The sequence below is a fragment of the Medicago sativa genome, chromosome 4 (genome assembly GCF_051527215.1).
Source record: "Medicago sativa cultivar Bolivia chromosome 4, Bolivia_mono, whole genome shotgun sequence".
Lineage (NCBI taxonomy): Eukaryota > Viridiplantae > Streptophyta > Magnoliopsida > Fabales > Fabaceae > Medicago > Medicago sativa.
In genome coordinates this window covers 30,557,262-30,585,116 of record NC_140752.1, presented here as the reverse complement: position 1 = coordinate 30,585,116, position 27,855 = coordinate 30,557,262, and the positions used below count along the sequence as shown (strand labels likewise).

Genomic DNA, 27,855 nt, shown 5'->3' with positions numbered 1-27,855 from the left:
TACAAGAACCACGAAGTTGCCACCTCTATAGAGAATTTTCATCCCTTATTAATATTCATACCTTTTCAACTTACTCCAATCACACCACTAAACTGATCTGAAACTCTTCACATAGGAATCCTATTAAAAATTCACAACTTGTTGACAAGTTTTAACAAACACCATCTTCAATGAATCAAAATGTTACAATCATCGTCTTACTCAATGCTTAACAATATTTACATAGAATTTCCAGATACTCACATCATGCCTTAACATCTTAAATCTCCAGATCAACACCTTACTTGTAGCAACACACCTTAACAAAAATTGTGTCCTTCATTGGATCAATATTTATCCTCACATGAACTCTTTATACTTTCCTTCAATAACCATGTGATGTCACAAACAAGTCTTTCCTCCCGTAAACTCATAGTCTCTTCTCAATAATCAATCTGAATCTTAATATATTTCAACTTTAGGGTCCTCATGAAATCCTATATACAAAATATATCTTAAAACATTTCCATTCTCATCATTGTTCAACTATCAATGTTGTCAACATCTCAAATCATTGATTTTTCAATGTTTTGATATCACGCCTTGGTATACTTCACTAACCATATCAACATAGACGAAATCCTCATAACTCCACTTAGAATTCTTTCGTCTTACCTTTCTGAAACTCATAAGTGCAACTTCAACATCCTCATGGATTTCCTACCATTATTCCTTACCAGACTTAAATTCTTCCTGGTCAAATCCAAAATTAGTTTCCTTATATTACCAAATTTCAGGTACACACTTTCTCCCGTTAAATCTCAAAATATTACACGGTCCAATCTTGAATTTTGTCGCGTTCTCTTAAACTATTAGGTTCCTCTGAAAGCATACCTAACTCCAAAAATTTACTTTACGGCTTTACGTCAAAGTACCGCTGAAATCACATACTTCACTTATCTCACAAACAATCAAAACCCCTAACCAAAATCTCAACACTTAACTTGTTCAAGAACAACTCATCCAACCACGAAACAATCTGATATATGAAACACATTATTCACGCTTAGTCGTGGAATAAATCCTATTCCAGTTCCCTTAACATTCAATTCACTTCCACATAATCCAAGATGAATCACTACATCTTACGTCCAAGGTATCTCTTAGTTCACTATCCCAAGATCAACTCTCCAAGTTTACATAACAGTGTATCTAAAGTCATGCTCGCACAACTGCATAACGCCTCAAAGTTCATTCTCAAACAACTTCGATACTTCCTATTCTCTTAGATCGTACAGAGGTAACACCCATCTGCACAACACTTAGTTTCAAACCTCTCTCCTCTAGATGTCCATCATTAAAATGCCTAAGTCCAGAATCTAAACTAGCTCAGGCACCTAGTATCACATTCCAAGGCAAATACTACCTTCAATCCTTTACTTCGTATTGTGAAGTCTAATAACTTCAACATGCGGCACCCTTTTAGCTCCAAAACAAGCACCTTCGCTCGTATCCAAGACTTCACATTTGTCACAAATGACAACTTTGCTTAATGCACAACCATTGTGGTCACATCACCTCACCAATTACCAACTCCGTTCTGTTTCATCTTGAAATTAACCAAATAATACATCAAATGTCTTCTTCAAAGTTTCTCTAACTTTTCTCTCTCTCCAAGTGACTTTCCATCAATAGAGCATTCACTGATCTCAACATAACACTCGTGGTTGTCAATCAAGGTAGCTCCCAAACCTTGGTACTAATATGATCTCTTCTCAGTTCTAACTTACTGCAAACTTGTCCTCATTGGACCATTGAATCTAAAGGGGATCAAGAACAATCGTCGACGACAATCGACTAATGCTTTAGATTCTAACTACTCTTTCTACTAAGGTGCTAAAACACATTTCTCCGCATCAAGGAATAAACAACTAAATAGGCATATCATATTTGGCCCAAATCAAAACAAAGCACAAAAGGACACCAAGCACTTATGCGTACTAAACCCGACTCTTGATCAGCTTAGGACACCCGACTCACAGCCCTTGAAGTAAATCTACTACCATGCTATGATACCACAATGTAACAGCCCGATTTTCAAAACAGGAGTGCATTTTTTTTTTTTTAAAACAACTAATTGCCATGCACTAAAGGTTTCAGGATTGTCTTTAATTTAAAATCAGAGTAAGTAAAACATTTTGAAAGCATTGCCAACAATACAATCTGAATCAAATGTCACATTTTATAAAACAATATTATGCAATGAGCTTTTACTATCAAATCATGCACTACATAAAATAATGTTCGAGTATTCATTTCTCATGGTAGTATCATTTACAGCGGTGCCCAAACAAAAGAAGTAAAATTACATAAACATAAGACACCACCAGTAAAACATCTAAGCTGATCCTTAACTCTGAACTGGGATGACATGGTACAAGATCCCACCAATGGCATCAAGCCTGACTGTCAAACTGCTACACCTCCAAAGCCTTTGCTATTCCCGCAAAGCACACTCCCTATTTGGATATGGGGCAAAGCCCGATCCACGGATTAATGTAAAGGGTCACGATCTAAAAACAACATAATTACAAAAATACTGAAGGCATAACATACTAGCATGGTAAATAGCATCAACATAAACATTCCTCAATTAAAATATAATGATGCACAATTAGCCTAGCAAATGCAGACTCAATATGAGTGTGACACCTATCAGGGGTCGTCACATGAAACTGATTTCGGAATTGAATATCGCCACATAGGCCACCACAGGAGTGTTACATTCAAATGACTCTAGGATTGAATACCACCACAAAGGCCACCACTAAGGTGTTATCACCACAAAGGCCACCATAGAGGTGTTTTATTCAAATGACACTGGACTTTGAATATCACCACAAAGGCCACCACTAAGGTGTTATCACCACAAAGGCCACCATAGAGATGTTACATTCAAATGACTCCAGAATAGATCAAGCCATACAGGCTGAATAACGCCACAAAGGCTACACCACGAAGGCATGTACACCACAAAGGCTAGAAAATGCCACACAGGCTAAACAATGACGATTACAACTTTTAACATATCAACAGACATTTCATATATTTATTCACAAATCATATGAAAACAAAGCACATCAACATATCATAATCACATATTCACACAATAACACATAAACCATCAAGGCATTTAAGTAACTATGGTGTTTAAGAAAGTGCCCCTTACCTGAGCAAAGCATTCCTTACAACGTACTGCTCTACACTCGTAAGCATCTACAACAGGAACGTCTCTAAACCCTCGAGCTAAGTATCCTAACATATACAATAACTCAGATAAATATCGGCTCTAAAGCTTTCTACCCATTCTAGGTGAAATTTCAACACACTCCGAAATACGATAAATTTAATATTTCCAAAAAGTTCAATAAAATATTTTCCAAAATAACTTTTGTCTCGAAATCCTTCAAAACACTCAATGACCATAAACTTGCCAAAAGTGAGTCTAGGAAACTCTTTGTTATAAGAAACTTTTATTTCAAATACCCAATTTATACAAATCATTTTGTTCTCAAGACAAATATCACAGTAGAGACACTTTTGAAATATCTCCAAAATACTTATCCGTTTTGAAACATCTTTTCAAAACCACTAAAAAAAATAAGATAAAATGAATTTGACGAATTTTCGACAGAGTCTCCTTGGTGTTTACATCGCATACCAGAGCCTCTTGCTCAGTCAACCTAACACAAATTCACAGACAAAATATTTTCACCACTCAACAGTTCAAACATAAAAATATTCGAACTCTGATAGTGTCAGCAGTCACTTCCAGCGTCAGCTCAGACACATTATTTTCAGAAAATCATAATAAATTCATTCGTCGTCGGAACGTTGCAAACCATAGGTCCATTTCGACCGTCTCGACGACGCGAATCCACTTCTAAACTCATTTTCACAATTTAACAGTTTTAAAATGACGAAAATACCCTTGCACGGTTCAGCCCTTTCGTCCAGACAACATCTTTCAAAAACTAATCGGTTGAATCAACTTGTTTTCTCGTCTAAAGCATATATATCAAATAAAATTTACATTTCAACACTTTTCCAAGAACACTAAAATTTTAAAATGAACGGATCATAAATTTTCTTTCAGATCTATACTCATACGAACTTACCCAACAACATTAATACATAACATCAGGCAAGAAAATCGAAACTCGACACCTTACACCCACAAATGCTCAAAACCGAGATTTAAAAGAGGAAAATAGGGAGGAATACCTCATCTATTGACTGTGAATCACGCGTGAGAAGATAGGAATCGTCAAAGGCTTCGTTTTGATATCTCGTTTGCGCGATTCGGACAAGGAACGATGAAGTTATGGCCCCGGAACGGTGGAGGAAAGAAAAGTTGCGGAAATGAGAGAGAGAAGAGAGAGAAAGTCTTGATTTTTTTGATAAAAAGTGGCATGAAGCTCTATTTATAGAGTTTTGGTTTTGGAAATAAACCAGACCCGGTTCTCGCGGTTCAAGGTACACGTAACTGACAAAGTTCTATCCTAACTCTGATGAACTTCTAACCAGTCTCAAACATCTTAGAATTGTCTCCTTACTCAAAAACCACTATTCATTCTCTAATATTTTCTTTTCGAAATTTTTCTCAAGCAGCAGATATGATGTTGCTAAATTCCCAAAACGAATAGTGAATTCCCTAGATGAATATAATGACTCTCAAGGTCCATTAATATTTCATTTGCAGGCGAATTCATATTTGATTCTACCCGAATCCCCAAACTCGCAAAAATGCTCAACAAGATTAAGAAAACACATACTCATGCATTCCCCTTAACTCAAGTCACAAAAACATAATCATTCTTAACAAACATCATGAAAATCATACTCAATCACCCAGAATAGAAAAACAATATATGTGAGTCATTCCTAGATCTCACATAACTAACTTGCTCTTCAAGTTTCCATTCAAAATAATAGTTTTGGAATCAAAATAATTTTTCGACAAAATGACATTTATTGACAAAGAAAACATCAAAACAAAATACAAAGCCCTAAATTTAGTCGCAACTAAATTATGGGTCTTACATAAATTGCTTAAAATAATTTTCAAGTCTTATTATTATTTAACATATAATTCAAGTTTTTTACAAGGATTGTCGCCAACTTAAAGTTTTTAATATATAATTCAATATTATTATTTAGAACGAGATAAATTCGTAAAAATAATTTTCCTTACAATAATTTTTTTACCAAATAATGGTTATGCGTTTTTTATTATTTTTTAATTAACAATATGACTGAATGTAATTACATTGGAAAATTGATTAACAACCACTAAGTATTGATTCTTAAATAAAAAATAAAAAACCACTAAGTAATGAACACACATTGAAAAAAGTCAGATTTTAGTCATTCAATGTGCCTACAAAGAAGTCATATCGTTTCCCACGTACCAATAGTTCTCTCTCTATCCCTTTCATCATATCTTTTCCATTACAAGCCATATGTTATAAGTATCAATAGTTCTCTCTCTATCCCTTCCATCACATCTTTTCCATCACAAGCCAACACGGAGTTTCTACCACCAGAAATAATGTTAGATATCCTTTTGAAGGTAGAGGCAGAAAATCCTTTACCTTTTAGGTGTGTTTCCATGTTTTGGAAATCCCTCACTATTGATCCTTATTTCATGGAAACTCACATTAGTAGATTGACCACTTCCATTTTCGATTTACTGAAGGATGCTTCTGAACTGTATTCTGATTTCAAACTACAATACATTGAAAATAACATTCTCATGCGTGAAGAAAATGCACCAGACGCTGCAGAGATACGTAGGGTTTTGAATTCATTTGATGAGGTTCAAAGGCATTGAGATACTGTGGAGAAGCTTTGTGATGAAGAAAAGGAGAAGAATGAAGGAGATCTTCGAACTTCTATCTTGAATCATATGATGGTGGCTGTTATATATATGAAAGTCAACTTCAACGTTATAAGAGATATTATGCAGAATGTTGAGGATAGAATGAGATGTTATCAAATGTGTATGCAGATCTATCGCAATTAAATCTTCATCTTGATCCTCTTAGTTGTAATTTTATCCTTGATTATCTTTCTTATGAATTGTCTTTGATTTAAAATGTATTAGTTCATCTTCTAAGTTCATCTTGATTTAAAATTTATTGGTTCGTCTTCTTAGTTCATTTTCTGGTTCATCCTATTATTTTTTACTTAGATAAAACTTACCAAAGAAAAAAGTTAAATACAACTTTTATATAATTGTCAATGTTTTCATAAATAAACTTTTATTGACAAAATAACAACTAAAAAGTTAAATAAATTGTTATTGACTTAAAAAATTCGTAAAGTTATAAATACCAAAGAAAAAGTTAAAAAAACTATTTTTTTTTACTTGAAGAATTCGTAAAGTTTAATGATAACAAATAAGAAGTTAATGTAATACTGTGTAGAGTTAGTTGGAATTGGCAACCAAATGATGACTTTTGCAACTTGGAATTTGCAACCAAACTATTTCTTTTTTTTTTTTTTACTTCAAGAAGTCATTTATATTGTTGCCAATTCCAAGTTGCATATGAATAATGTGCTTGTTTACATAAGTTAAATAAACTTTATATAAATATGTTTATATGAGTTAAATAAACTTATAAAAGTTAAATAAACTTATATTAACTTAAAGAATTCGTAAAGTTATAAATAACAAAGAAAAAGTTATAAAAACTATTTTTGCAAGAACCACCAAGGAAAAATTGAAAAACTATTTTTGAACGAACACCAAAACTATTTTTGTCATCTAAATATTACAATTGGGAATTAAATAAACTTGGGAAAAAAATTGCATGTGAATAATTAACTTGTTTACATAGTTGACTATTTATTATTCATATTTTTGAAAAATGGTTTTTTCTTCTCTCATATTAACTGCAGAATAAACTAGTTTTTTTGTGTTACATTTGCAGAAAAGCTAATTAAAGTTAAAAATAACAAGTAAAAAGTTAAATAAGTTTTTATTGACTTAAAGAATTCGTAAAGTTATAAATACCAACGAAAAAGTTAAAATAACTGTTTATTGACTTAAAGAATTCGTAAAGTTTAATAATAACAAATAAAAAGTTAATGAGCCAATTTATGTTGATACAAATTGTGCATTTGTTGGTGCTTAACCTATGCATTGTTGCATAGGATAGAGAGTCTTATCATAATTCACTGCAGAATAGTACTACTAAGCTAGTTGGAATTGGCAACCAAATGATGACTTTTGCAACTTGGAATCTGCAACCGAACTATTTTTTTTTCTACTTCAAGAAGTCATTTATATTGTTGCCAATTCCAAGTTGCATATGAATAATGTACTTCTTTACATATGTTAAATAAACTTTATACAAATATGTTTACATGAGTTAAATAAACTTATAAAAGTTAAAAAAAACTTATATTAACTTAAAGAATTCGTAGTTCACCAAAAAAAAAAAAAACTTAAAGAATTCGTAAAGTTATAAATAACAAAGAAAAAGTTATAACAACTATTTTTGCAAGAACCACCAAGTAAAAGTTGAAAAACTATTTTTGCACGAACACCAAAACTATTTTTGTCATCTAAATATTACAATTGGGAATTAAATAAACTTGGAAAAAAAATTGAATGTGAATAAATGACGTATATCACTTGTGTAGTTAAGGACTAGGGTTATAAATGACTTTGACAACTTCAAGTCATAGGGTTATATAATTTTATTCAATGTGTTAAATTTTTTATTTAAAAAAAAGACATAATTTAAGTAACCATAATATTTCCTTAAAATATTATAATTTAATATATAATTAAAGATTATTATTTAATTTATATTTCAAGTTTTTTGCCAATATCACCAACTTCAAGTTTTTACTCTTTAATTCAATATATTAAATTTTTAACGACATAATGTTTTTTACCACATTATTTTCCTTAAAATAATACATATTTTGAGTATCAATCCATAAACAATTGTTCAACTTCTTTATTAAGTCACCATATGATTGAATGTAATTTAAAAAAAAAAATTAATTAACAAGTCCAAACTAATGATGACACATCGAAAAATCACATTTCAATATTTTCGATGTGCTTACAGAGAAGTCATATCGCCTACCAAAACACTCAGTTCATTTCATCTAACTCTGTTTATTTCATCCCTTGTGAGACTAAAAGTCTACATATTCTGATCAATCACATCTTTTACCTGTCACCTTCTTTGATAAGTTTCGTTCTTCTTTTATTAACCTTTCTTTTTCTGTACTTCTCCTCAAGCTTCATCTGAAGATGTCTATGGATATGGCGATGGTAAAGGCGACGAAGAAGGATGTTTGCGACAGACAGAGGCTGTCACACTTCATGACTGTCCATGTGAATAATCGGGTTAGCCAGTCCTTTTTCATTTCTCATTAACGTTTCTCATGATTCCTTTTTCATGCATGATGACTTTGACTAGTTTCAATATGATTTTTCTGTGTAGAGTTAGTTTGTGTGGAAAAATGACTCCTTTTTCATGCAATATGATTCTAAACCACCAAGGGATCTGGTTTTAATAAACTAAGAATAGATTAAGTTTCTGTATCTATATAGTGTAAGACATTGTTTGCAGTAAATTCCTTGATTGTATAAGACTCTGTTTTAAAAAATCATGTTTGTATGTTGCTAATTTATAGAATTAAGTAAAACGAATCTGTGTTCTGAGTTCATTATGAAATACAACTTTGCAGAATAAGAATGTTTAGAGTAAAACTGATTGTTTTGCAGGAATGTTTTGAAACTATATGACTCTGTCTTTGAATTATTTTGAAGGAATGCTTTGAAACTATATGACACTGTCTTTGAATTGATTTGAAGGAATGTTTTGAAACTATATGACTCTGTCTCTGAATTCATTTGAAGGAATGTTTTGAAACTATATGACTGTGTCTTTGAATTACTTTGAAGGAATGTTTTGAAACTATATGACTGTGTCTTTGAATTACTTTGAAGGGATGTTTTGAAACTATATGACTCTGTCTTTGAATTGATTTGAAGGAATGTTTAGTATAGGATTGTGCCTTTGAATGTTTAGTATAGGACTGTGTCTTTGAATTACTTTGAAGGAATGTTTTGAAACTATAGGACTCTGTCTTTGAATTATTTTTGAAGGAATGCTTTGAAACTATATTACTCTGTCTTTGAATTGATTTGAAGGAATGATTTGAAACTATATGACTCTGTCTCTGAATTGATTTGAAGGAATGTTTTGAAACTATATGACTGTGTCTTTGAATTACTTTGAAGGAATGTTTTGAAACTATATGACTCTGTCTTTGAATTGTTTTGAGGGAATGTATTGAAACTATAGGACTGTGTCTTCGAATTGAAGGAATTACTTTGTTTTTAAAAGACCATGTTTAATATAGGACTGTCTTTAACTTAATTTGGAAGGAATGTTTTGAAACTATTGGACTCTTGAAATGAAGGAGTTACTTTGTTTCTAAAAGACCATGCTTATAATAGGACTTTGTCTTTGAAGGAATGTTTAGAATGGTAGAGGAGTTTGTTTTATTGACTATGTATAAATGTTGATAGGATTACGGAGAGATTGAACCACGGTTCTATCGAGAGTACCGTAGATACTTGGGTGATTTCTAGACGTTGATTGACAAGGATGGAAACACCTTTGTGGTCCGGTGCAACCAGGATTATGACGACCCATGTTTAACTAATGGCTGGTTGCGTTTAAGGGAGGTTTACGGATTGCAAGGGAACCACTACATCTTCCTAAGCTATCAGGGACACAGCGTGTTTCACGTTGATCATCTGCCATATAAGATCTACCCTCCGTCTTTCCCGACATGGCATAGTGGGACCTTAGGCCTTCGCAAAGCTGTTGCATTCACCATGGAATTGACCGAGGATCCCACACATGCCTTAGAAATTGTAAGTATCATATCCATGTTTAATATTTCTTAATTGTTTGTAGGTTATTTGATTTGTAACAGTTATCTATTGGTTTTACTCTGACTGTGTTGGTCTGTTTGTTTGTTTCACATAGACTGTGCCTCAAGCGATGGGTGACTATATGAGGGAAACTGTTTGTCATGATGTGATTCTTCGTGGACCAGCAGGGGAGAAAGAGAGATGTCTTATGTGGTATGAAGATTATCCATGGCATGTGAAGATTAAAGATGGATGGAAGGAATTCGCTGCAGCAAGCAATTTTGTGATAGGAGACCGGATCATCTTCAACATTGTTAATATTCATTTTAACAATGAGATTAAGGTAATGAAAGATAGCTACCTCTTTGAAGAGGATCCTGGTTCCTTCTTTGAGTAGGAAGATGGTGGTGATGTTCTGGTGGGAAGATGGTGGTGATATGCTTGTGCCTTGTGTTTTGAAATTAACCTTTTGCTTTTCATGTTTTGGTGGTCTGTAATTAATGGCTTGATGCCAAAGACATATAATTAGTGTGTAGGTGTTCCTACCACTAATTGCACAATCTTTAACCTTTGCCTTTTTTTTATTTCCTGGTATATATGTATATATCTATGACAAAAGGAACTAGCGGTCTGCTCTTCCACTTTTACTCAGCAACTCCTATCTAGGCTTTTGCTAATCTCAGGTTCATTGAGTTTACTATCGTATCACTTTTAGTATTATTACTAAAAGCCATAAATCATAATGCTAGGAACATGTAGATATTATCTTATTTATTCTATAGGGCTTTGAATTGTTGAATAAAGTTTGATTGGTTTAGGAACTGTTGGTATGTTATTTTCTAAGAGGAATATAATCAACTAAATTTAATTGATTTATTTAATTGAGCGATAAATCAAAAAGAAGCACCTCTGTAAATGACCATTATAGCATATGTAAGGTATACCTCCACATACATGTGTTTGAATGTTCTTGGAAGAATAATCGTAGGTTACTCATAATCATAGAAGAACCTCCTAATGTAATAGTTAGAACAACGAAAATAGTTTTTTTTAACCAAAGTTGTTAGTTAATAAGAAACTAGTCAAACAATAATCATGTATGAGTAACCTTGATTGTAAGATCTCATAGGCTCGCCACTATGGAAGTTATGTCATCAACAACATTTGGAGGCAGTAAAGTTGCAAAGGCAGGAGAACAGTCTATAAAATTAGGATGTGAGTCTCATAATTTTTGTTTTGTTTTCACATACATCTAACGACGTTAACCTCCAAGGGAGATATTTGACACTTTTATAATAGACTACCAAAACAATGTAGTTTCGTTAAATTCTAGTGCAAGTAACTTACCAACATTGGCACAAAACACAAAATACAACCAAAGTACTTAAATCCTAGAAACCTTCATTACATCTGATGTACTTATATCCACAAACTTAAACTTAAGCTTATCCCCACCATGGAATCCATTGTCTTTACAAAATTTGTTCCACCCACTGCCAATCTTTGTTGCCTTCTTTTTTCCATCCCTTATCAGTACATCACATTTGTACTTGGTGCATGTAGGTCCATACATATTAATAGCAGAGTAGCCTGAGCTTCTAATGTAATCACCAAAGTCAATGTTCAGTGTCTGAAAAAAAACAAAATGACAATTAGAATAGCTTTCAACTTTATAGAGATATATCATTTGATAAGGAGTTATTGGTACATACCAATTGATAACCTGCAGCCATATAAGGAGTTAAGGTCATTTCATAATGGTTGAGATCCTCAATTCCTTGCTTGTAAGTGTGCGATGATGGCAATGATTTAACATTCAAATGTCCACGAAATGCAGTGAATTGGAAACAATCATTCCCCAAGAACTTTATAAAGATCATTTTATCTTCATTCCAACCATAAACTCCCTTAAGTTGATCCATCCCTCAGTCAGAAGTGGATGTTCAATGTTTTGATTGAACTTAACTTTGTGTCTATTGGATTTTGCATCAATCAATATAAATTCTCTTCCAAGTTTGTGGATAAAATGCTCAACAAATGAAGGTCTGATCTCTCCATACGGCTGTAAATGAGATATATAGTTTAGATAATTCACTAAACAATATTCAATTGCTCAACATAAAATAATAGGAGGTTCTAACCTCATTGATGATATAAGCAGTAAGTATTTCTCCATTATCCCTATGTTTAGTCCTTGAAGTTGATCCACCACCAGACATTGTATTGATAACAACAAATTTCCTACACTATATAATCAGAAAAGCACATTAGTTAATTTTTTTTTTACACAAATTACAATAGTTTATTTAAATAGGAAAAAATGTATGATAAATGAAACTAAATGTCATATGCATTGATAACTGATGCGTTTTACTATTATATGGGCGCATTTAATGTCCTATACTTGGGTTGCAAATAACGATATAGTGCCTTAAGTCATTGGTATTTACATCAAAAGAAACTTAATTCACTAATTCTTAACTATTATTACTGTGACCTTAGACATTCCAACGTATAAACCATTATAGAAAAGCATTACTCCCAACTCTTCTTCTCTATTTCGACCTTAGATACTCTTCACAACAGAAAAAAAAAACAATGGCTGGAAAAGGAACTCCAAGAAAACGTAAGACAACACCAGATTGAAATAACAGAAGAAAATCAACAAGAAGGGAGAAAACTATAAATCCTAAGCATACAAATCCAAATGTCCAAAAAACTACAGTTGTTATGACAGAGAAGGTAACAGAAACCAAGAGCAAGAGTAAGGAATTCAAATCAGAGCTTATTGTGATTTCATCAAGGTACTTATCCACTATGGTTTTTGGCTTTGTTCTTTCTGAGTTTCACATGACCTTAGAGTTTTTTGTTTAAAATGATTTATATTCAATAGTTTAACATGACCATGAACACGTTTCCTTACAGTTTAATTGAATAAATCTGGAAAATATGGATATTTACATGGCATTCAAATGTTTTTGGAACATATTTTAAAAAATCTATGTGCTCACATGTCAGTGGAGTTGGATGGAATAAATCCTTGTACGTGCTTAAATTTTACTTAGAGTTTAATTGAATAACTCTGAAAACTACATGTGTTTACATGCCAATCAAGTTTTATGGAACATAGGTGTTTAAATGGTAAGACTAGACAGATCCTTGTAAGGCTAGGAAAATATACATGTCCTAAAATCTATGTTCTCACACCTCAGTATAGTTGTATGGAATATGTGTTAACATATCCTTTGAGTTGTTCTGGACAAGCTACTAATATTGTTCTACATCTGTTTTGGTATTTGATTGATTAGTCACCAAACTACCCCTAACAATAGTGGTGAGGATGAGGCATACAATTACGACTCAACAACATCGACACCAATCGCTGACCGTGGAAAAGTCATCAAGAAGTTTGCTCAGATAGAGAAAAAAGCCTCAAAGTCCAAGACTAAGCTTATTTTGGACAATCAAACAAATTCAGCTCCTTCGGTTATTAATCTAAGTAAAGGAAAAGGGTTACTTGATGACTTACAACACAACAAAATTAAGAAGAAATTGTTCTTAAAACCAGAAGAAGACGACGATCTCAACTTTTACTTGAACTACCAACCTTGGACTCCTGTCGGATACGACGACTTATTTGGTTGTTTCAATATTCCTGAAGTAAGTTATATTATCTATAAGCTATAAACATCTAAATGTTTTCATACTCCCTAATTGAGTTTAATGAATGTTTTAAAACGGTTTAATTATGTAGTGGATGCCAATAGCTTTCAGACCACCATCAAATATGGCAATTAATGATATATGTGCTTACACAGCTGCATACATTTTCATGTTGGACGAGGAAGATTCAACTAGGTTAGAAATTCATATATATCATTGTTAATATAATATCTAAAGATTCATGTAGTATAATGTGGCTGATCACATGTGGTTGCATTTCATTCTGGTTTGTAGGGACGAGGTTTTGATCAGAACAACATATGGCGTATATGGGGATAGGAAGGCTCTAAAAACACTGATGCCTAGATGTCCTGTTGACCAGGAGGTGATTATTGTTTAACATCTACAAATGAAAGATGAACTATCTCAGCTGAAATGTGATTATCATCATTTGCAGGTTATAAATCTGGTTGTGGCAAGACAGAATTGGTTGATGTCTTCATTTGGCAAGGAGAACAGAGTGTGGTATCTGCCTACGTCGTTTTCGGTAATAGCTTCTGACTATAATGATATATAATACCTCATAGCTTCTGATTATTTGAAATACTAAAGACAATTAACAAATTATATTCAATGTAGCAATGTGCTTTGGACTAGCATCATAACCCCGACGAAATCAGGCGTAGATATCAAGATAACTTCATGTCTCGCGCAACTTCTGTGGCCAAGGTAATTTATGCGTAGCTTTGCATTAAAACTGATTCACCCCATCATAACGATAACCTATTTATTACTTGTTTTTCAATTTTTTTTTCAGATTTTTATTCCCATTAATGATAGGGGGATTCATTGGTATCTAATGATTGTTGATTTCGTGGAGAACAAAGTACTTTTGCTGGACTCTTTACCATGTCCAGAAAGACAAAGTCATAGACGCCATGAAGTGCTGAAGCTGGTATGTGATTTGGTGTTGATCACGTACCGTATGTTTTTTTCGGTTCAGTTCATAAATATTCTAATTTATTGCAGGGTTTATTTATTGAGGAAATGTTTACTCACGAATCTTTCAATGAAATTAGCACACTTTCTTCAACAACACCAATTTCAAGCTTTTGTCTGATTGAACCAAGATGTTTTCCACGTCAACGAATTGGATCGTAATTATCAAACTTCTAACTAGTTATGATTGATATGTAACAACTATTTTGATTGTGTTGTGTTCTGATGATAATCTCTTGTTATAGAAATGACTGTGGAGTGTTTGTGGCTAAGTGGATTACTGAAGGTGCGTATAGAACTGATTACGACAAAATCACGGTAAGTTAAGTTGTGGTCACTAAAACATAAGTATGATTGTATCATTGAATTAGATTATAAATGGTCCTAATTGGTTATATTGTTTCAGGTTGTGACTGCTTCAAGAATGAAACTTGCACTTCAATTGGTGCAAAGTAAAAACAATGTGTTGTCAAAAGAGGTGTTATCAAAGGCTACAGACTATTGGACTTATCAAGAATCAAAAAGAAAGGCGTTGCTCAAAGTTTGAATGGATATGGAATCTTAAAGTTATTGTCTTGTTTGATTGGAGTTCTAAGACTTTATTTATGTTTTGGTTGTAACTTATGGTCTTTAGAGGTCCATTGATTGGAGTTTTAAGACTTTACTTATGTTTTGGTTGTAACTTATGGTCTTTTTAGGTCCATATTTGACATTGTTTCGGTGACGACATGCGATGCAATCATGGTCTTTTGCGTATTTTGTTGAATTCTATAATTATAACTATGGTAATTGCTTTAGCATTCTATTTACATACCTCTACCAATGTCGTTTATGCCGATTTGATGTCTGAACCCTTCTACTTCCTTTTTATGTTCCTTGACTTGACCATCTCATCTTCATATTGTTGATATGAGTTGTATGAGAGTATAACAAACATTAGATTATCAATGCATCTGGAATGTATCCATTATATAACCATATTTTTGAACCAATCACAAAGTTAGTAGTAAGAAAGCCTATCTTTTCCAACAAAAAATGATTCTCTTTGATTCAATTTTCACATCATAACATAAGGGTGATCAACAAGTTGTTTTTTTAATCAGCAGGCAAGAATCAAAGACCATATATTAATATAACTTGACAATGAGGTACTCAACTCACGCTTAAAGATTATACTGAAGAACATGTGAGTCTTGAAGATATCGTAACTGGTTAAAGATTAGTATAACTTGACAATGAGGTACTCAACTAACCACACAGAGCGCTAAGCAAGAAAGCTACTCATATTGGACCTTGTCAACAGAACATGCCGAGATAAGGAAGTTGTTAGACAAACATTGGACGCCACACAACCCCACAACAAGGGAAAATCAACATAGAAAATGTAGTAATTAAATGAACTCAAAGTTACTTCACTGAGTTCATTGTTGCAAGAAAACTGTTCAGCACTATGACCATAGACAACCAATGTCAAGGAGAAAAACGAACCAGTTTTGGTGCTTGAAGTTAACTTTTTGATAGATTTTGTTAATTTGATATTGATTTTGAATATTGAATTTCTTTATGCATTTTTTTCTCATAGTTTTTAGTCTTGCATACTTCTTAATTACTTGGTGAATGAATGAAAGTAGATTATGCCAATTGAGTACATACTTTTACTTTTGACAATTCCTTTCTTTCGTAATTTTCCGTTAGGTATCAGCAACATGAGCTTTAGGAACAAAACTTCATACAACAGTTAAAATCCCAATCAGGATTGCTAGAAAATAGAAACCACAGTTAAGACTTAAAACGTTAATCCACCAAGTACCAGACCAGCATTGGGAAAATTGAAACCCTAATATTCCAATTTCATACACCGTTGAGGCTTAAAACACATTCCAGAATTGGGAAAATTGAAACCCTAATTGCCAAAATTCAAAATTCATACACAAGAGTTGCTTCATAATCGAAATTTCAATTAACACATAACACGTTAATCCACTAGTTCACTTTCCAGAATTGGGAAAATCGAAACCCTAATTGAGAATATTTAAAATTCAAAAACGATAAAAATAGCTAATAAGAAGCACCTTAACTTTTTTTTGGGGTAGCAAGCAACTTCGAACTGCAAGAACTTCTGACAAACTGATCCACGACGACGAACAACAAATGAACCTCATATGAAGAAAATGATTCGACAGAAGAATCAAACACGGAGGTGAACCATACGAAGAAGATGATGGATTTTGAAAACATTAAATCATTTTAGATGACGAAGAAGAGGATGATTACAGAGGACTGGATGATGAAGACGTTGGATTTCGTGGTATCAAGAAGATGATGATTTCTGAGGAAGAAGATGTGAAGAAGAAGATGGTGATTCAAAAAACAAGATGGAGGGAAATTCCTAAAACTAAATATTCATTTTAATTATTCAATATAATAAATTTAATAACTTTTTTTTTAGGAAAATAAATTTAATAACTTTTATTAATCAATAGTATATATATAAAGTAAGGTTTTTTATGCCACGTGTCACTTCCACATTCATTCTCAATATTTTTATTATTTTTTCTATTTTATTTAACATAAATATCTCAACAAACTTTTGATCTTATGCACTCAGTATTTTTTATCTCAACAAACTACACATCAATCAATCAATCAATCAATCAATCAATAGTATATATATAAAGTAAGGTTTTTTATGCCACATGTCACTTCCACATTCATTCTCAATATTTTTATTATTTTTTCTATTTTATTTAACATAAATATCTCAACAAACTTTTGATCTTATGCACTCAGTATTTTTTATCTCAACAAACTACACATCAATCAATCAATCAATCAATCAATCAATAGTATATATATAAAGTAAGGTTTTTTATGCCACGTGTCACTTCCACATTCATTCTCAATATTTTTATTATTTTTTCTATTTTATTTAACATAAATATCTCAACAAACTTTTGATCTTATGCACTCAGTATTTTTTATCTCAACAAACTACACATCAATCAATCAATCAATCAATCAATAGTATATATATAAAGTAAGGTTTTTATGCCACGTGTCACTTCCACATTCATTCTCAATATCTTTATTATTTTTTTAATTTTATTTAACATAAATATCTCACAAACTTTTGATCTTATGCACTCAGTATTTTTTATTTCAACAAACTACACATCAATCAATCAATCAATCAATAATATATATATATATATAAAGTAAGGTTTTTTATGCCACATGTCACTTCCACATTCATTCTCAATATTTTTATTATTTTTTCTATTTTATTTAACATAAATATCTCAACAAACTTTTGATCTTATGCACTCAGTATTTTTTATCTCAACAAACTACACATCAATCAATCAATCAATCAATCAATAGTATATATATAAAGTAAGGTTTTTTATGCCACATGTCACTTCCACATTCATTCTCAATATTTTTATTATTTTTTCTATTTTATTTAACATAAATATCTCAACAAACTTTTGATCTTATGCACTCAGTATTTTTTATCTCAACAAACTACACATCAATCAATCAATCAATAGTATATATATAAAGTAAGGTTTTTCATGCCACGTGTCACTTCCACATTCATTCTCAATATTTTTAGCATTTTTTACTTAGTTTTTTTGTTGTTTTTAAAAGGAAAACTCAAAACTGTTGAAATGTGAGAGAGTCTGATGACTGATTATACATAAGAATTGTCCGGATTATAAAATCCGAAATAGTAAACATGAATCCTAATTTTAAAATCCGGAATGCACAAGGGCATTTTTAAAAATTTTACAGGGCGCGGGCGAAGGCAATAGGGTGGGAAAGTAACAGTCCATGTTTAAAGGACCCAAAACTATTACCACTTGGACTAATTCATTATTGATTTTGTTACACTTTTTATTCTTGCATTGGACATTCATCTCATCATTTATATTTATTTTTAATTTTTTTTGAAATATTTATATTTATTTTTATGATATTATTATAATTGTAAATTTAAATAAATTCAATCTAATATACTGACACGTGTATTCGTGCACACAAACTTATAAAACTTATTTAATATCTAACCCGGGCAACGCCGGGTCTCTAAACTAGTTAAATAATTAAAATATATATAGGGACTAGATTGCAATATTTAAAAGTTTCCTTATTGTAGACCGCGCTGCACTGGAACATGATTAGGGTTTCTAACGTGTCATCACTTGAAATCTGATTGGCCCATTCACACGACTGCACCGATGAAGTCATTTGCCTGACTTCTTCATAGAAGCACCCGCCTTTTTCTTAACCTCAACAAATAATCAACAAATATAGTGTATTTCATGCCATTCAATCAAATATTTTATCTGATATTATCAAAATACATGATATTATTAAAGTTTTATCAAACACTAAACAATTAAACCTTAATCTCTTATCATGCATACCAAGCTCCCTTCAATACAGATATGACATAAAAGAAAAATTAATCGGTGATTATCCCTGTGTGACGACACCTTTATGATTATAAATGTAAGATTTTGCAAAGTAGACGAACAAAGTAAACCCCAACACACTTAATCCAGCAAGTAACCAATAAAAGTAATCAAGATGTGCCTTATTGATATTGTCACAAAACCAACTATCATGACCATCTTTGCCAGTAAAATTTTCTATTAAAGATATGAGAAAGCCACTTAGAAAGCTTCCAACACCAACAATACTCAAATAGAGTGCAAGTCCCATGCTTCTTAGTTCATTTGGGACCTGATCATAGAAAAATTCCTGAAGACCAACCATAGTAAAAACTTCAGAAACTCCAAAAAAAAAGTATTGAGGAACCAACCACCATATACTCATTGGAAGAGTTGCATTTGGATCATCAACAAGACCATGCTCTTGTGCTATCTTTAGTCTTTTCATCTCAACAAAGGCTGCAACTACTACTGTGAATATAGATAGAAAAATTCCAGTGCCAATTCTTTGAAGCATTGTGATACCTGAGGGTTTTCCAGTCATAACTCTTGCTAGTGGCACGAATAAACGGTCGTAGATAGGGCTGAAGAGAATAATTGCAACACCGCCTATCGATCCAAGAGAAGCGGGAGGTATGTTGAAACCAGGAAATATTGTTCTCTCCATAGAACTCCCTTGCTTGGTGAAGAATGTAAATATTTGAGCAAAGATAATACCAAAAACTAAAGTTGTAGCCCAAATTGGAATCAACCTTAGTACTGCCTTTGCTTCTTCCACCTCACCAATGCTACAATGATCAGCATCTTTGGATCCCTTAGGTGTTAGCAATGCCTTATTGAGGAAGCTGCAAATGTAGAAAATATAGGCCAAGTCAAAATAGTTTAACTTTATGACAAATCCATAAGTTGTTCTCAGTTTATTTCCATAAGCACGTCCAGATAACTTATGAAACCAGTTTTAGCATATATGAAAATATTTTTACATTATTTTATCTTTTGTGATAGAAATCACTTATACATAAACACTTATATGATAAACTCTTATGCTATGAGTGCTTAATTATGCTGTCTATCCAAACATGACATAATCTTTCATAGCTTTGTCTAGGATGAACCTTTAATTAGATAACACTGATATCTACACAGTACCCTCTCAAATCTTAGTACTCTTTAATTAGATCAGTCTTAAAATATGTTATTATGTATTTGTACCACATGTGGAACAAATCCACTTCTGTAGTCAATTCGGAACAAATCCATAGCTAACCAGTTTTTGCTAGATATAAGCAAATATGTTATTAGTTCCATTTTTATCTGTAGGAAATCACCGATTTTTTTGTAGTGTACATACAACAGAATCCTAGAGTGAAATCATGTTCAGAATTTCTTGCCTTTATTTATAGCTCTTTCCACGAGTCTATTTCTCTTTCTTAACTCATCCCTCTTCCTTTCTTACCCTTGTCTCTCTCAAAGTCTCCCGTGTTGTGCTATTGTCCCTCAATGTATATCAAAGGCATTTATCAAAATAGTAATAATATTCTTGTCCTACTTCAAAACCAACTTCAACACCTACCCTCACACCTAGTGTGGGCGGCTTGAGGCCAATTCCAACAGCCATGTTAAATAGGCTTAGATCTCATCCCAAATGCTATCTCAAATGATGAGGGCACTCAAGCATATTTATACACTGAACAGCCCGGAAATATGAGCAATGTGGAACTAACAACAAACTACAAACAACTTCAACATATATAACAAGAAAAACTCATTTCAACACATTCTAATCTACCTTTCCATTTCCCAAATGAATAAAAAACGATAAAAAATGCGTTAACCCTATTGGTTGTAACCCGGCTATGATGCCACCATATTATTATATTCTTGACAAAAGCTATTGATAAGAGGAAAGTATAATGCAAATTATATTGATAATGAAATAATTGTTAGATCAAGGGAAACATAAGACTTATATAGTCAATGAGAAACTAGTTTAACTAACTTTTATATCTAATATATACCGTAAATTGCTTTGAGATGCTTCGAGATGGCAACCACAATAATCAACAATGAGAATTGCTAGAATTGATTACTACAGTGTAACCGTTACTATAATATGTTTCAAAGAATGCATTTCATAAAACTCCAAAGACGAATTCAACATGAGTCCCATAATGTATTTCATCATATTTGCTGCTTTAAAAATCACTTGGTAGATATAATATTGAAAAACAAACAGAAATTAGCATTGTTATTCTTACTTGAAATGTTCAGAACTTTGATGGCGGCGAAGTAGTCCATCATGTTCCTCTTCAATATCCGTCGTTGATAAGGTATTTCGCCAATTTCTTACAGCCACGACGAATACACGACCAATTCTAAGAAAGGGACTCTTGTTATTATCATTCATGTTAAACCTATATGTAATTGTTCCAATCAAGAAAACAATCAAAGCAATGATCATTACAACACAAGGTATTCCAAATCCAACAACCCAACTATAGTTATCTTGTATATAACTCAAGATTAAAAGTGTTGCCGAGGCACCTGCAACCATTGTAAAATACCACCAATTAAAGAATGAGCTTCTAGATCTATGCTCCTTAGGATGTTTTTCGTCAAATTGATCCGCCCCGAAAGCTTGAGCACAAGGTTTATGTCCACCTTGTCCAATGGCAACTAGATAGAGTGAGATAAAGAATAAGATTACTTGTGACTGAGGAGAACAAAATGTGATGGAAGGCAGCATAGCCGACAATGTTAACAAGCCTAGTCCCTGCAATTCATTAAGCCAATGACCAACATTAAAACAATGCGTCAATGGAACAATCTTTTTGTCTATCTATTTATTCTCTAAAACGTTTTTCTCTAATGACATATGTATGAATTTCACGCGTCTATTTCATGCTCTCTTTTTTATATCCATGCAATTTTGCACGAGATCTCTTCTAGTTATTTCTAAAAAGCTCGTAATGAGAGGATTTATAAGATCAATGCTGGATTGCTGGAAGAAATGTTGGGAAAAAATAAAAATCATGCCTTGGAAATGTCTAAAAAGAAAAATGTCCAACTTTAATTATTCTCTTAGCGGATAGATTTTATATCCGTTAGACTCTGTTTATGGCATGACTTATAGATTTTAAAGGACTTGTAATTAAAGTAAAGTACATTTGAAAGATGAGTTATAGTTTGGCGTACTAGTGGTTTGAGTAACCCTTGTACTCGCATTAATACCATTTTGCCTATGGGAAAAAAAATCTCACTTGTGCGTCATAAAATTGACCTGTAGGTTTTATTATCTCACTTGTGCGTCATAAAAATATCTCACTTGTGCGTCATAAAAATTATCTCACTTGTGCGTCATAAAATTGACCTGTAGGTTTTATTAAAAAAAAAAAAATTGACCTATAGGTCCTCAAAAAAATAAAAAATAATTGAGCTATAGGATGAAAACACCTTTTGTTTAGCTATCAAGTAGCTCACACATTTACGTGGAAAAGTGGGTGTCCGGGGTTCAAACCCCGACCCCAACTTATATCATGCAATGTCAATACCAATTAAGTTAAGCACACAAGAAATTTTTTATTTAGCTATCTATCATGCAAATATCATTTGTGATAACATAGATAAAATCCGCAAGAAACACCATTTCAACTTCGGTCAAATACCCTCACTTAAATGTTAAATACCTTTTCAACTTCGGTCAAACAAAATAAAAACTCATGTTATTTCAAGGAACTTTGCTTATGTTAAATATGATCAATTTTATGCTTTTGTTGAATGTTGATTTGTTGACGCAATGACCTTTGTTATTTCAGGAGCTAGAAAGATTATTTATGTTTGATTTGAGTGTAAGAAAGCGAAGAATTGAACTGACCAAGATAAAGATAAGAGAAGCAAGTATGATTGTGCGGTAACGTCCAAGAAAAGAATCAGCAACGAAAGCACCTAACAGAGGAAGTAGGGAAGCAGTTCCAGCCCAAATATTCACATTCTTAGCTGCTGTTACAGTGCTTTGTTTGAGTGGTCCTGTTAGATATGATATCAAATTCCCTTGAATCCCATAAAATGATATCCTCTCTGCCACTTCCACACCTAAAGTAACATTCATAATTCATTTCAATTCTCATTACATTTAGAAACACAGTAAAACAAAACAAGAGCTGATTCTCATAGCATAAGTAGTACCTATGATAAACCAAGCAGAACGCCAATAACCCGATTTGGATCTGATTGCAGGTTGTCCTCTATAATCAACAGCACCATCTACAAGATCATCTAATTGAGCTTCTAACAAAATGTCATTGTATTCCTCCATTGAACCAAATCTTCTTCTTCAATAAAAATGAGTTGTTTGCGTTCATGTATTATTGATTACTTCTTGAGCCACAAAAGTCACACAACTCAACTTTTGCTTTTTTATTTGTCCTTATTATAAGGGTGGTTGTGAAAGAGTGTTGAACTCTTTTTTTAATTGAAAATAATGTGTTTTTTTTTCTCATTAAGGTATCTATATCTATATTACTCCCTCCGTCCCTGATTAACTGAGCCATTTACTAAAAAAAAGTGTTTCAAAATAACTGAGTCATTTCAATTTTCAATACTACTTTCATCATTCCCAATTCAATATATTCCACTTTTTCCCCTTTATAACTCTAATTAATACTACTTTCATCATTCCCAATTCAATATATTCCACTTTCCTCTTTATTTATAAATTTTTCTTAATAAGTGTGAAATGAGCCAAGAGCTCAATTAATTCGGGACGGAGGGAGTATATAAATTTGAGACCTTTTTCCAAGTTTCTATATGGAAATGATTTTGTATATTTTTAGTGTCGACATGTGTCACTCTTCCTCGATGATTTAGGATTTCAAGCAAGTCTCAACTTGTGGCACTCTTCTATTTTTATATCCACAAACATATGAATATTTTTTTCTTAATTTTCATAATTTAATATTTTTTTGCAACGAACAAACACATATATACAATTAGAGCGTATTACTTTCAGGTGCGATCATACCAGCACTAATGCATCAGATCTCATCAGAACTCCGAAGTTTAGCGTGCTTGGGCGAGAGTAATACTAGGATGAGTGACCTCCTGGGAAGTCCTTGTGTTGCACCTCTCTCACACTGGGTGACCTCCTAGAAAGTCCTTGTGTTGCACCTCTCTCATCCTTTTTTTTTAATTTTAAGACTTCTATATATCTTTAATTACCTTTTTTTTTTTAATTTTAAGACTTCTATATATCTTTAACTTTTTGTTAATTGTCATAATTTAATTTTTTTTTGCAACGAACAAACACATATATACAATTAGAGCGTATTACTTTCGGGTGCGATCATACCAGCACTAATGCATCAGATCCCATAAGAACTCCACAGTTAAGCGTGCTTGGGCGAGAGTAGTACTAGGATGGGTGACCTCCTGGGAAGTCCTTGTGTTGCACCTCTTTTTGCCAAAATTTCGTGTTCTTTTTGTTAATTAGCGTAATTTTACGTCGTTTTTGAAAAATAAACTTCGATTGTATTTTATTTTTTTCGTTAATTAACGCAACCTAACACTCTATTCTTTAATTAGCGTAATTTGACGTCTTTAATGAAAAATAAACTTAGAAATGCATATATACAATTACAACGCTTTACTTTCGGGTGCGATCATACCAGCACTAATGCACCGGATCCCATCAGAACTCCGCAGTTAAGCGTGCTTGGGCGAGAGTAGTACTAGGATGGGTGACCTCCTGCGAAGTTCTTGTGTTGCACCACTCTCACCATGGGTGACCTCCAGGGAAGTCCTTGTGTTGCACCTCTCTCACCCTTTTTTTTAATTTTAAGACTTCTATATATCTTTAATTTTTTGTTAATTGTCATAATTTAATATTTCTTTGCAACGAACAAACACATATATACAATTAAAGCGTATTACTTTCAGGTGCGATCATACCAGCACTAATGCACCGGATCCCATCAGAACTCCGCAGTTAAGCAGTTAAGCGTGCTTGGGTGAGAGTAGTACTAGGATGGGTGACCTCCTGGGAAGTCCTTCCTTGTGTTGCACCTCTCCCACCCTTTTTTTAATTCTAAGATTTCCAAGAGTAGTACTAGGATGGGTGACCTCCTGGGAAGTCCTTGTGTTGCACCTCTCCCACCCTTTTTTTTAATTTTAAGACTTCTATATTTGTTTGCAACGAACAAACACATATAAAAAATTAGAGCGTATTACTTTCAGGTGCGATCATACCAGCACTAATGCACCGGATCCCATCTGAACTCCGTTGTTAAGCGTCTGCAGTTAAGCGTGCTTGGGCGAGAGTAGTACTAGGTTGGGTGACCTCCTGGGAAGTCCTTGTGATGCACCTCTCCCACCCTTTTTATAATTTTAAGACTTCAATATTTTTTTGCAACGAACAAACACATATATACAATTAGAGCGTATTACTTTCAGGTGCAATCATACCAGCACTAATGCACCGGATCCCATCAGAACTCCACAGTTAAGCGTGCTTGGGCGAGGAGTAGTACTAGGATGGGTGACCTCCTGGGAAGTCCTTCCTTGTGTTGCACCTCTCCCACCCTTTTTTTAATTCTAGGACTTCTATATTTTTTGCAACGAACAAACACATATATACAATTAGAGCGTATTACTTTCAGGTGCAATCATACCAGCACTAATGCACCGGATCCCATCAGAACTCCACAGTTAAGCGTGCTTGGGCGAGGAGTAGTACTAGGATGGGTGACCTCCTGGGAAGTCCTTCCTTGTGTTGCACCTCTCCCACACTTTTTTTAATTCTAGGACTTCTATATTTTTTGCAACGAACAAACACATATATACAATTAGAGCGTATTACTTTCAGGTGCGATCATACCAGCACTCTCCCACCTTTTTTTAATTTTAAGAATTCTATATTTTTTTTCTCCCACCCTTTTTTAATTTTAAGAATTCTATATTTTTTTGCAACGAACAAACACATATAGACAATTAGAGCGTATTACTTTCAGGTGCGATCATACCAGCACTAATGCACCGGATCTCATCAGAACTCCGCAGTTAAGCGTGCTTGGGTGAGAGTAGTACTAGGATGGGTGACCTCCTGTGAAGTCTTTGTGTTGCACCTCTCCCACCCCTCCCACCCTTTTTTTAATTTTGCACCTCTCCCACCCCTCCCACCCTTTTTTTAATTCTAAGACTTCCGAGAGTAGTGTGAGAGTAGTACTAGGATGGGTGACCTCCTTGTGTTGCACCTCTCCCACCCTTTTTTTAATTTCAAGACTTCTATATATTTTATGGGTGACCTCCTGGGAAGTCCTTGTGTTGCACCTCTCCCACCCTTTTTTTAATTTCAAGACTTCTATATATTTTTATTCCCACCCTTTTTTTAATTTCAAGACTTCTATATATTTTTAATTTTTTGTTAATTGTCATAATTTAATATTTTTTTTTGCATCGAACAAACACATATATACAATTAGAGCGTATTAATTTCAGGTGTGATCATACCAGCACTAATGCACCGGATCCCATCAGAGGTCCGCAGTTAAGCGTGCTTGGGCGGGAGTAGTACTAGGATGGGTTACCTCCCGGGAAGTCCTTGTGTTGCACCTCTCCCACCCTTTTTTTAATTTTAAGACTTCTATATATTTTTAAGCGTGCTTGGGCGGGAGTAGTACTAGGATGGGTGACCTCCCGGGAAGTCCTTGTGTTGCACCTCTCCCACCCTTTTTTTAATTTTAAGACTTCTATATATTTTTAATTTTTTGTTAATTGTCGTAATTTAATATGCGGGAGTAGTACTAGGATGGGTGACCTCTCGGGAAGTCCTTGTGTTGCACCTTGATAGACTTTTAGCAAGTGTACTAAAACTATCGAAGTAATAAAATTTATAAAGTTCGTATCCACAGGGACTGTTTTAATTTCTACTCGGTAAAAGCGTTAAAATAAAGGATTTAACAAATAGAGGGTATGTAAAGCATATATTTGATTGAGTTCAACAACAAATAAAAATAAAAATAAATTGTTTTGGAAAATATAGAGATAAAAAGTGATCAGGTCTTTCGAATCAATTAATTGTCGCTGTTTGGTAAATTGCACCTAGTCTCTACAATTATTCTCCTAGACTCACGACAAATTAACAAAATAGTTTTGATCAATCCCTTGACTCAGAACACACTTCTAAAGCTACAACACCCTAATCCCTTAGGTGAGTTCGTAACCGTTGAAGGCTTTATGAACGTTAATTTTTATGTCATAACCTACCAATCATCTATCCCTAGACTGATCCGTTAGATTAACCAGAATTATTATATCCAATTCAATAGCTAGGGTCAGTAGTCAATTGATATTTGAAATTATTTTATATATGATCAGTATACAAAAAGCATTAAAAACAAATAATTCTAAATGAGACTAGGATTGTAATTGCATTGAAAAGAGTTTATACAATCACATGGTTCAAACAACTCAAATTAAAATCATCTCAAACCTAATCAAAGGAATTTAGCTAGACATGATCAAAGGAATACACAACATGATAAAAGAAAATAAACCGATAGAGAACCGTCGTTGTCGGCGTTGCTCCTCAATTTAATTCAAATAGCTGCTGTTGAATTCCCATGTGCCGTGATGCTACTTCCGTCACTGTGCGCAGCCTTCTTCTTTTCTCCCCAAAACGTGATGTGTGCTAGCTCCTTCTCCAAAACCGTCTTTTTTTTTTGTACAAGCCGTGATACCTCTTCTTATATTTTCACAAGTGACCTCGTTCCTGTTTCTTTTCTCTGTCGG

At 33.3% G+C, this 27,855-nt stretch overlaps 1 protein-coding gene, 1 long non-coding RNA gene, 2 other non-coding genes and 8 pseudogenes across 4 annotated transcripts; 10 read left to right on the top strand and 2 right to left on the bottom strand.

Annotated features, from left to right (window-relative positions):
• Positions 1-2,272: 2,272 nt before the first annotated feature.
• On the bottom strand, positions 2,273-4,388 carry LOC146927714 (uncharacterized). The gene is made up of 3 exons (XR_015005811.1): positions 4,264-4,388; positions 3,209-3,294; positions 2,273-2,498 (listed from the first exon to the last, which is right to left on the bottom strand). It is a non-coding gene; the product is annotated as an uncharacterized LOC146927714 (long non-coding RNA).
• An 8,294-nt stretch (positions 4,389-12,682) lies between these two features.
• On the top strand, positions 12,683-15,161 carry LOC146927713 (uncharacterized; annotated as a pseudogene).
• A 3,754-nt stretch (positions 15,162-18,915) lies between these two features.
• On the bottom strand, positions 18,916-23,474 carry LOC146927712 (protein NRT1/ PTR FAMILY 5.10-like). Its single transcript, XM_085700944.1, has 4 exons — positions 23,257-23,474; positions 22,946-23,163; positions 21,330-21,844; positions 18,916-19,916 (listed from the first exon to the last, which is right to left on the bottom strand). The coding sequence occupies exons 1-4, from the start codon at positions 23,384-23,386 to the stop codon at positions 19,094-19,096; spliced, it is 1,686 nt and encodes a 561-aa protein (XP_085557070.1). The 5' UTR covers positions 23,387-23,474; the 3' UTR covers positions 18,916-19,093.
• A 603-nt stretch (positions 23,475-24,077) lies between these two features.
• Positions 24,078-24,196, top strand: LOC146927711 (5S ribosomal RNA; annotated as a pseudogene).
• Positions 24,197-24,404: 208 nt separating this feature from the next.
• On the top strand, positions 24,405-24,523 carry LOC146927710 (5S ribosomal RNA; annotated as a pseudogene).
• A 197-nt stretch (positions 24,524-24,720) lies between these two features.
• Positions 24,721-24,839, top strand: LOC146927709 (5S ribosomal RNA). The gene has a single exon (XR_015008910.1). It is a non-coding gene; the product is annotated as a 5S ribosomal RNA (ribosomal RNA).
• Positions 24,840-25,003: 164 nt separating this feature from the next.
• Positions 25,004-25,134, top strand: LOC146927708 (5S ribosomal RNA; annotated as a pseudogene).
• Positions 25,135-25,300: 166 nt separating this feature from the next.
• LOC146927707 (5S ribosomal RNA) lies at positions 25,301-25,433 on the top strand (annotated as a pseudogene).
• Positions 25,434-25,516: 83 nt separating this feature from the next.
• Positions 25,517-25,640, top strand: LOC146927706 (5S ribosomal RNA; annotated as a pseudogene).
• Positions 25,641-25,722: 82 nt separating this feature from the next.
• On the top strand, positions 25,723-25,846 carry LOC146927705 (5S ribosomal RNA; annotated as a pseudogene).
• A 227-nt stretch (positions 25,847-26,073) lies between these two features.
• On the top strand, positions 26,074-26,192 carry LOC146927704 (5S ribosomal RNA). Its single transcript, XR_015008990.1, has one exon. It is a non-coding gene; the product is annotated as a 5S ribosomal RNA (ribosomal RNA).
• A 368-nt stretch (positions 26,193-26,560) lies between these two features.
• Positions 26,561-26,679, top strand: LOC146927703 (5S ribosomal RNA; annotated as a pseudogene).
• The last annotated feature ends 1,176 nt before the right edge of the window (positions 26,680-27,855 follow it).

What these genes read in the sequence shown, in the direction of transcription:
- LOC146927712 (XM_085700944.1), bottom strand. Translation starts at nt 23,386, where the DNA reads ATGGAGGAATACAATGACATTTTGTTAGAAGCTCAATTAGATGATCTT. An exon ending in CTTCTCTTATCTTTATCTTG is followed by an intron (nt 21,845 to 22,945) that starts GTCAGTTCAATT and finishes AATGAATTGCAG; the next exon opens with GGACTAGGCTTGTTAACATT. An exon ending in CAAAGTTCTGAACATTTCAA is followed by an intron (nt 19,917 to 21,329) that starts GTAAGAATAACA and finishes CTACATTTGCAG; the next exon opens with CTTCCTCAATAAGGCATTGC.